Source organism: Vulpes vulpes, chromosome 4, assembly GCF_048418805.1.
Source record: "Vulpes vulpes isolate BD-2025 chromosome 4, VulVul3, whole genome shotgun sequence".
Taxonomy (NCBI): Eukaryota; Metazoa; Chordata; class Mammalia; order Carnivora; family Canidae; genus Vulpes; species Vulpes vulpes.
This window is the reverse complement of record NC_132783.1, coordinates 88,351,307-88,361,450: the sequence shown is the minus strand read 5'-3', so window position 1 is coordinate 88,361,450 and position 10,144 is coordinate 88,351,307. Positions and strand designations below refer to the sequence as shown.

The 10,144-nt window shown below is 42.5% G+C and overlaps 1 protein-coding gene across 1 annotated transcript; it reads right to left on the bottom strand.

Moving 5' to 3' along the window:
* Nucleotides 1–2,410: 2,410 nt before the first annotated feature.
* On the bottom strand, nucleotides 2,411–8,125 carry DYDC2 (DPY30 domain containing 2). Its single transcript, XM_026005556.2, is given in 4 exon segments — nucleotides 2,411–2,888; nucleotides 6,843–6,965; nucleotides 7,320–7,476; nucleotides 7,787–8,125. Coding segments are annotated over 4 exon segments (549 nt in total). The 5' UTR covers nucleotides 7,795–8,125; the 3' UTR covers nucleotides 2,411–2,627.
* Nucleotides 8,126–10,144: the final 2,019 nt, after the last annotated feature.

Sequence of the window (10,144 nt, the reverse complement as noted above, 5' to 3'; positions counted from 1 at the left end):
TGTTTTGCTTCGCCACTCAGTCCCTGGGCAAACCTAGCTCTTGGTAGAGCCTATGAGCCTCTAGTCACCCGTCATGACCCAGTGTGTCCTGAGCTGTGGACCAGAGCCTTCTCTGCTGGGAGAGGGATGAGCCAGGCCGTGAGCCCATGGCCCTAACCAGGTGATTTCCGAGGCTGCTCCTCCGAGGGCCTTGCCCATGAGTGAAGTCAGGCCCTTGAGGCCTCACTCTGGAACCAAAGTGTTAGGAGTTGGAACACTGGCTTTCCCGCTTCCAGCCACGTGGGCTCAAACAGGCTCACTGCCGTCTTTTGTGCTTCAGATCTTTCATTCGTCAAATGGGAATATTAATAGTATGTATTTGAAAAACATGTATCTGATTGGTGTCCAGTATCTGGAATATGTATAAAGAACTCTACTATTTTCCACATATTAAATTAGCAGAAAATAAAAGTAAAATAACTAGCTCAGTACAGCAAGAGGATCAAGAAGTGGTCACTTTAGGGGGCGCCTGGGTGGCTTGGTTGGTTAAGCATCTGCCTACGGCTCAGGCCATGATCTCAGGGTCCTGGGATCGAGCCCCATGTTGGGTTCCCCTCTTGGTGGGGAGTCTGCTTCTGCCTCTCCCTCTGCCCCACCTCACTATTCATGTTCTCATTCTCTCTAATAAATAAATAAATAAATAAATAAATAAATAAATAAATAATCTTAAAAAAAAGAAATGCCATTTTTGAATGGTAGTATACATTAGTCTAGCTTTCCAGGTGGCAATGGGGCAACACTGATTGCAATTAAAGATAAAAGATAAAATTTTCTTTTTAAAATGAAAACTCCAGTATATTAGTGAGATAACTGAGGGTGTTTGAAAACGGAGTGTACATAAGGTGAGAATTTTATCAACTTTTTAAAAATTAAACTTTTTTGGGGAGGGAGAAAGGGAGTGGGGTACAGAAGGAGAGAGGGAGAGAGAATCTCAAACAGGCTCCACGCTCAGCACAGAGCCCAACACGTGGCTCCATCTCACAACCCTGAGATCCTGACCTGAGCTGAAATCAAGAGTCAGATGCTTAACTGACTGAGCCACCCAGGAGCCCCTGTTGTCACTATTTTTTAACTCTAGCTATCCTGACCAGTGTGTAGTGATGCACCATGGTGATTTAAATTTGCATTTCCATAATGGTTAATGGAGTTGAACATATTTTCATGGACTTATTTGTCATATGTATATACTCTTCAATGAAATGTCTGTTCATTTGTCCCCAAGATGCAAATACCTTTTGATTTAGCAATCCATAGGTAGGTCAGCAGAGGCCTGCTAAGATTTGTGCCCAAGAAAGTGAATTGTAACAACTTTTCAGAAACAAAATAACAACAGAAAAGGCAAACTTGGCAAGAGTGCAACAAAACATTAGTAGAGATTGCTTACATTTTCACCACCCAGTGGTATGATCAAACACTAGGGCCAAAGAATGATCAAAGGCAAAAGTATGGAATCCTTTAAAGTGGACAAAAGTTACAACTTACCCCACACAGATTGTGATGTCTAAGAGAAGACTGCCCCCAAGTAGAAGATCAGCTTCCCAGACTACACCTTCTTGCTGGGGATGCTGCAGATACCACCCCATCCACCCAAGATGCCCGTGGGTCCTCTAGAAAGCTCTCTTTGCTCCCATGTGTGGGTTTTTGGATCCTTTGGCTTTTTCCAGCTACTCTGGAAAATGTGGCTGCCTACCCACCCACCAGGTGCAAATTAGAAGTAAGGACCTCAGCACCCGCCCAGAGCACTTAACCCAAAGACTGAGTGGGTCCAGGCCACTCAGCGTTTCCCAGGTTTGCCCTCTGTGAAAAAGTCCAACTCCATTCTTTTGGTGTCTGACTGCTGACAACTTTTAGACTTCACTGCTCCCTCTTCCCCGCCTCTGGGCAAGCTGATAAACTCAGGTGCTCTGATTTTGGCACAGCGGGAGTTCCAAACAAGACAAGCTTCTCCCCAAGGATAAGAACTCTCCTACCTGGGCCCACTCCTGACACCTGTGCAAACCCCAAACCAGTCTCCTTTCTTTGCTACCTCAGGTCATTTTCAAGCCAGCTTGGGAAGCCCATCCTCTTCTTCCCCAAAAGCCTCATCATGGAAGTAATAACCATGTCATACCCTCTTGGTGTGTGGCCACAACACTCTTTGAGCTTTACTGTCATTGGATCTGTATTAAAATACCTATTGTCAGTAACACAGGGATACTCTAGGACATGTGTAAGCACTCTAGGCCTGACTGGCAAGTTCACCTAAAGTCAAGACATGAATACATGAGATGGATGGGTTTTAACCATCTCAAAAAAAAAAAAAAAAAAAGAAAAGAAAAATCAAAGAGGAAAAAGTCTTTTGGTTACTTATTTAAAATCCTCATGAGTTTATTTTATCCTATCAGTAGTTCAAACGTTTACATGATTCAAGTGTTTTCACAGCTACTAGAACAGACCTTCGGCTGGAGAGTCCTGGCATGACACCTCCTTCCACAGCCCTCCAATCTTGGTTTAATCCACATAGTTACCATCTTCAGCGCCTATCCGGCCATTTTCTCAGTTTGCAGCTTTGGGAGAAGCATCATGAGAATCATCCACTTTTTGATAACTTAAGAAAGAAATTTGGAGCCAGGATACATTTGGGGAGCAATTTCATGCTGAAAAGCCTAGTAATTTATTTCTTGCAGAGTTTTGACATTACAGTCAGTCTGGCCAGATGACTCTCGAGGAGGAATCTATTGAGGCATTCCTGGAATCATACTGGAAGTACCTGGCAAAGAGTCCTGTTTCATGGCATCCTTCTCAAGGGGTTTTGTGTTCTCTTGTATGAATGCAGTCTTCTTTGTGGAACTAGCTACAGATATCAGTGGCTAAACAAAACAAAAAAGCAAAAGAGTCATTAGCAGAGACTAAAACACACTCAGCATGCCAAGAACACAACATTGCCATTTTCATGCCCAAGACTAATAACTAAATTGAAACACATCTGCTCTAGCAAAGCATAAAACAAATCAGCTAGAATCAAAATGATTCATCAATAATTTTACTGCCTACCAGAACAAAAATCAACACCATTGAAAGGAAACAACATAATCTAGATTCCCTATAGAGTATCATCTACAATGTTCAGCACACAAGTAATAATTACTAGACATACGAACCATATTCTAGAAAAAAAGCATATAATAGAAAGAGACCCCAATGGGACACCTGGGTTGCTCAGTGGTTGAGCATCTGCGTTTGACTCAGGGTGTAATCCTGTTCCAGGGATCCAGTCCTACATCGGGTTCCCTGCATGGTGCCTGCTTCTCCCTCTGCCTGTCTCTGCTTCTGTGTCTCTCATGAATAAATAAATAAAATCTTAAAAAAAAAAAAAAGAAAGAAAGAAAGAAAGAAAGAAAGCAAGCAAAGAGATCCCAATGCCTGGGTGGCTCAACCAATTGAACATCTGCCTTTGGCTCAGGTCATGATCCCAGCGTCCTGGGATAAAGCCCCAAGATTGGCTCCCTGCTCAGGGTGAGTCTGCTTCTTCCTCTGTCCCCCCTACTCCCTGCTTGTGCTCTCTCTCTCTCTCTGCCAAATAAATAAATAAAATCTTAGAAAAAGAAAGAAAGAAAGAAAGAAAGAAAGAAAGAAAGAAAGAAAGAAAGAAAGAAAAAAGGAAGAAACCCCCAAATGACAAAGACCATGGACTTGCAGCCAAGGACTTAAAATGGCTATGAGAAATATTTTCAGAAATGTAAAGGAGAAAAAAATGGGCACAATGAATGAAAACGTAGGGTATATAAGCAAAGAAGATGGAAATTATAAAGGAACCAGATAGAAATGCTAGAATTGAAAAGTATAACATCTGAAAAGAAAAAAAAAATTCACGGAATCTCTAAATAGTATATTGGGCATTACAGGAGCAAAGGTCAGTAAACTTGAAGACAGATCAATAGATATGATCCAAACTGAAGCACAGAGAAAAAAATAAAATAAATAAATTCAGTCTCAATGAGCTACGAGAGGCTATCACGTAGTCTAGCATCTATGTGATTGCAGCCCCTGGTGAGGGCGGGGTCTATGGAGCTTAAGCTCTCCTGGTCGCCTGTCCCTGCATCTCTGTGGGACACTGCACAGAGGACACTATTTGCCCATGTGACCTATAAGACCCTTCTAACTTCAAAGTGCTATGAGTCTGTGCCGCAAATCTATGTATTGACTCCATAAAAATATATTTATAAAACATTTGTAAGGCTACCTTTTTATAAACAAAGGGATTGTTTTCAAACTTAGAATTATGGCTTACTGACTCAAAACTGCCTTAGCTGAAGAAAGAGAAACCAATACAAGGGTGACTTTCACTAGCTTTTTTTTTAGGCCTGACTCAAACGCTACCTCTTCTAAACATCTCTTCTTGATTCCTATAATTGGATATGATCTCTACCACACACAGGGCTGTTTCTACTGCTCTTTTTGACACACCCACTGGACCAGTAGGGTATTCAAAGACTTTCTAAGGTATATGCAAGCAATGATGGTTTTAAGACATTAAGGGAACTTTTGCAAAGCTTTGAGTATGTGCATAAAAAACCCATCAGCAGGCTTGCTGAAATTTTATGCAGCCTATCTTGGGCCTATTTGAGACCAGATTTAATAGCACTAGTGACTCAAAATCTGAAAAATGTCCAGTGGCAAGGAATAGTTTGCAATTTGCCTTGAGCCAAGGAGAAATGAGACCTTAGAATCTCATTTTATTTGAGGGACTTCCATTTTTTTTCCCACTACCCACCTCTTTCCATTTTTACTATAAGAGTAGCTCTCCCTGGCCAGGTAAGCTTTGTGTTAAGATCCCTATTGGGTCTCCCTGATTCCTTCTAACAAAAGGGCATCAATTTGCACACGAATTCTTTCTTAAAACTGAGAATTTGCTTAGTCCAGGCAGCCTGCAGGCTCTCACTCCCATCATCCCTGACAATTGCCTTTGTCTCACAGTTGGCAGAAGAAGGCATACCTTTTACTCATCTAAATCTTGCAAAGGAATATTGCCACAGGGTGTAAAACTCCTGGGTGTAACTCAATGGGAAAACTCAAAACATTAATGTGAGCAAAGTTTTCTTTAATAAATACTTCATAAAACTAGGGTGGAGTTTTGGGAAGTATTTCCCTGCCTTATATAGAGAGGTATTTCTGGTAACAGGAAAGCGGTGGCCTTAGAAAGGGATGAGAGGGGGCAGCAAGGGGATGACAACTTCTGCTTCATGACCTCCTCCTACTCTCTTCCAGAAACCGTTCAAAGAATGAATTATTCCTTGGGGAGAGTTCCTTTAGTGTCAAACAATACCATGAAACTACCTTTCTTTTGACTTAATTTACCTACCGAACATCCAGACTCAAAAAATAAATCTACGGGGGTGTCCGGGTGGCTCAGTGGTTGAGCATCTGCCTTTGGCTCAGGGCATGACACTGGGGTCCCAGGATCAAGTCCCACGTAGGGCTCCCAGCAGGGATCCTGCTTCTCCCTCAACCTATGTCTCTGCCTCTCTCAATCTGTTTTCCATTAATATATAAATAAGAAAATTTAAAGGATAAATAAATAAATAAAAATAAATCTATGAAGTATGAGGCGAGCTGAGCATAGTGGAATGAGTGTATATAAGCTAAATAGTTACATGTCTCTTCATCAAAGTCACTTTGGAAACTAGCAAAAGCTAGAGAAGTGTACAAAAAGGCACTGAGGATTTCAATGCACAGGATACAGTGATAGCTGGAAGGATGTCAGATATCAGGCCCTGTGAGTCAATTCCCTATCCAGGTATCATGCACTTTGTAGAAAGTACAAAATCAGCACAAGGTGTTTTTCAGAAGGTGGTGGTAAAAATCATGGGAGATAAAAGATATGCTTGTCAGAATAATGAACACACAGCAGTTTCCAACTACAAGAAGGTAATACTTTACCACCAGGATTACAGCATCACAGAGAAGGCATCTGTGGCTCGATAAATAAATAGCAGATGGTAACTGAAACACTTAAGTAAGTAGTATATAATAAATAAAATAATATATACTTAAACCATATTTGGTTTCTGAAATACCAAATAACTTTTGAAAAGGGTTCCAAGGGGGCACTTGGGTGGCTCAGTGGTTGAGCATCTCCCTTCAGCTCAGGGCATGATCCCAGGATCCTAAGACCCAGTTATGTCCACTCCCCGCCCCCCCATCATGGGGCTCCCCGCAGGGAGCCTGCTTCTCCTTCTGCCTGTGTCTCTGCCTCTCTCTGTGTCTCTCATGAATAAATGAATAGAATCTTTTAAAAAGAAAAGAAAGAGGGCAGCCCGGGTGGCTCAGCGGTTTAGCGCCACCTTCAGCCCAGAGCGTGATCCTGGAGACCTGGGATCGATTCCCACATCGGGCTCCCTGCATGGAGCCTGCTTCTCCCTCTGCCTGTGTCTCTGCCTCTCTCTCTCTCTCTCTCTCTGTGTGTCTCTCCTGAATAAAGAAATAAAATCTTAAAAAAGAAAAGAAAAGTAAGGGTTCCAAAGATCCTGTAAGGAAATATATTATTTCCAAATGACTTAGATTTTTACAAAAATCCAATTTTTTAAAACCAGTAACATCTAAAGTAGTTCCTGAAATCTAAAATGGATTTGCCTTTCAACCTTTCCTCTTTTCAATCACCAGGATCATCAATACACTTGATTTACAGATAAACATAAGGAGATAGAAGGACGAGCAAGGTGCAGAGCCTCAGTGTACTGTGCGCTGTGGCCTCACTGGCCCTTGGATTTCCCAGTACCCACCACTGGGGTGTTACCTGCCCGCTGCTGGGTTCCTCTTCCCACCTTGTGAGACTTCTCACTCTTCTGTTGAATCTGACACTCCTCTTGCTTCAGCATTTCTGTCATTTCTGTTTCTTTGAGGCTATTACCATATTCTTCCTGCAGCAGGATCTTCGCTTGGCTCTCCTGGGGTGAGGGGAGAGCTGAATCAGGCCAGCCCCTGGGAAGCCTGGACAAATGGGCCTGCCCTCACTGGAACAGACCACAGGCCCGAGCCCTGTGGGCCTCCCGAGTTTGCTCCTGTGACCAGCTTTTGCTGGCTAGTGGCTCCAAACCCACCAATCCCACAACTCCTCTGAGCTGGATTCCTTCCTCACCCCCAGACTCCCTGCACTTCAGGAACATCTGGGCCGAAGGGATCTCACAAGCGGAATAAACCAAGAACCTTTCTGGGCTAGGCCTGGAATCCTGCTTTGGATTTCAAATGACTGTGAGAAAGCTGGAAAGCCCTCCCCAAGACAACTCTGTGCATATACACACCTCCTCTTTTACTTTAGCTATTTTCCTGTAATGATAAAGCCAGTGAGCCAGGTACTCTATAGGGTCACTGGGCCGAACCTTCGCCACATCCGCCAGCGCCCGGCTCAGGCAATTTCCGAAGCACTTCTTCAGGTACTCAGTTTCCATTCTTGTGGGCCTGGGAAACATCATAGCAGAGTCACATTACTTTATACAGCAAATCTGATTTTTAAAATAGACACATTCTAGGCAATTTGGATTCATTTCAGGATAAATATGAGATACTTCGGGATGCCACCCTTCCCCCAAAAAACAACAAATACATACTTGTCAATTACTCTTACTGATTCAAATGGACTTTTTTTTTTTTTTAAAGCTCTCCAGCTATCTTGTGTTCTCAGATAATAATAGGTCCTGGGGGCTCATGAGGACTGAGAGGAGCTTGATTTATCAATTGGTGGTTAAGGGTGGCTAAGTTCTCCACTTACCCACACATCTCTACCCTTGAGTAGAGAGGAAATAATTGAGCAGGTGGGAGGTCCCGAGAGGGGCTCTAAGGACCCAGCAAGCTGTGCTATTTTGAGGTTGGAAGCTACAGTCATCTGTGACATAGATAAGATGGGTGCCCAAGCAAGAAACTACAGGAGGTTGAGCTGATGCCCTGGTGTTTACTATTAGCCAGATTTCAGGAGCTGGAGGCCATGTAGCCTGAGTTAGAGCACAGGTTAGGGGTGGCGGTGAAGAGCAGCAGCCTGAACACGCTCCAGGAACAGATGGACCGAATTCCGATCCTGGTGCTTGGTCTCTCTGAGCCTTGGTTTTCTCATCTGTAGAACAAAATAATAAATGTATGTGCCTCATAATTGTGGGGATTAGAAGAGATAACAAATACATGTAAAGCACTTAGCCTGGTACATGGTGTTTAATAAATATTAGCTATTACATTGGAGACTGTGACATAAAATGAACTAACACCCAGCGTGTTTCTGACCAGCTCCATATTTCTGAAGATTATGTACTTTAAGTCCAAAAGAGCTAATAATAAAGTGACTAATGAAGGTTCGATTCCAGTCTTAACATTTTCTGGAGGCGTTTTCAGTGTAAGGAAGGAAAGATACACAGATATGCATATAGAAAAAGAATACTTCCTAGCTTTTTCCATTGCAAAAGCCTAGAAGTAAAAACATTTAAGTGCAATGAACACACTGAGCATAGGGAACTTGATCTGAAATAGCCTTTGTCACTTAAGAGCAATCAGGGCTCCTTAGAGAAATGGTGAATTCCAATGTTGGGGCAGGGAAGGCCCAAGAAGCCTGGAGCATTATCTCATCCATGTTAGAAAATAAATGGTTTAAGGACACAGGAGCCAGCTGGAAGAGGGCTGCTATTAGTCCAATCAGGGGCAATTTAGACCATCGAAATAAATAATGACTATAATGGATTATAATGAATTGAGTAAAATTTTAAAATCTGTGAATCAATATAAGAACAGATAGGTGAGTGAGAGAAGGGGAGAGGGGAAGTTCTTAAGGTAAAATGTCAACTAATAAACATGAAAGAATCATGGAGTTTTTTTTTTAAGTCAACAGTCTGTAACCATTATAGTATAACTGCATCAAGCCAGAATCATCAGTGAGTCCTAAAAATCAATGAATATTTGATAAAGAATAGGATATTCATATAGTCTCAAAGTTTCTCCCCATAAATTATGTATCGATTTCAAGAGGAAATACAGGAACTTTACAGTGGTGAGACCTGCATAACCTCAGTCAAGCCATCTAAGTAAACATCACTAATCAAGGGACAAAATGACACCATGTGTCTCCTGGTGGAACGCACTTCTTAGCGGGATGAAATATATTTCTGTGGAGTCCTGCCCAAAACGCAAAACTTGAGTCTAATTGAGGAAATAACGAACAAAGCCAAGTTGAGACAGTTAGCTACTGGCCTGTACTCTTAACGAATGTCAAGATCCTGAAAGACAAAGAAAGAGGAGGAACCATTCCAGATCAAAGGAGCCTAAACAGGCCTAAAAATGCATGGAATACATGATTCTGGATTGAGTCTGAACCAGAAAAAAGAATTTTATAAAGTGTTATTGAGGAAACTGAATGTGAATTGTGCATTACATAATAGAAGTGTATCACGTTTGGGCCATCTGGGTGGCTCAGTCGGTTAAGCACCTGACTCCTGATTTCTGTTCAGGTCATGATCTCAGGGTCATGAGATGGAGCTGCCCCCCCCACCCCCAATCAGGCTCTATGCTGAGCATGGAGTCCGCTTAAGATTCTCTCTCTCTTCCTCTGTGCCTCCCCCTGGTGGGCTCACATTCTTCCCCTTGCCCCCAAAATAAGAAGTGTGTCAAGGTTAAATATCCTGATTTTGGTCACTGAAATATGAGTATGTAAGAAAATGTAATTTTTCTTTGGAAATACACAGTGTGGTAGGGCTGAGTAATGGCTCCTCAAAGTGTCTAAATCCTAATACCCGGAACCCATGAAATATGTTACTTTGTATGGCAAAAGGGACTTTGCAGATGTGATGAAGTTAGGGATTTTGATTTGGGAAGATGATACTGGATCATCAGGGAGGGACACTGTAATCCCAAGGTGTCTTTATAATCGGGACACAGTAAGGTCAGACAGGGAACAAGGAGATGTGATGGTGGAAGTTGAGGGAGAAAAGGTGATGTGATCCAGGGTCATGAGCCAAGGATTGTGGGTGGCCTGTGAAGCTGGAAAAGGCAAGGACATGCATGCATCCTCCCCTAGAGCCTGCTGAAAGAACCAGCTCTGCTGACACTTTGGTTTCAGCTCTGTAAGACTTATTCTTGATTCTGGCTTCAA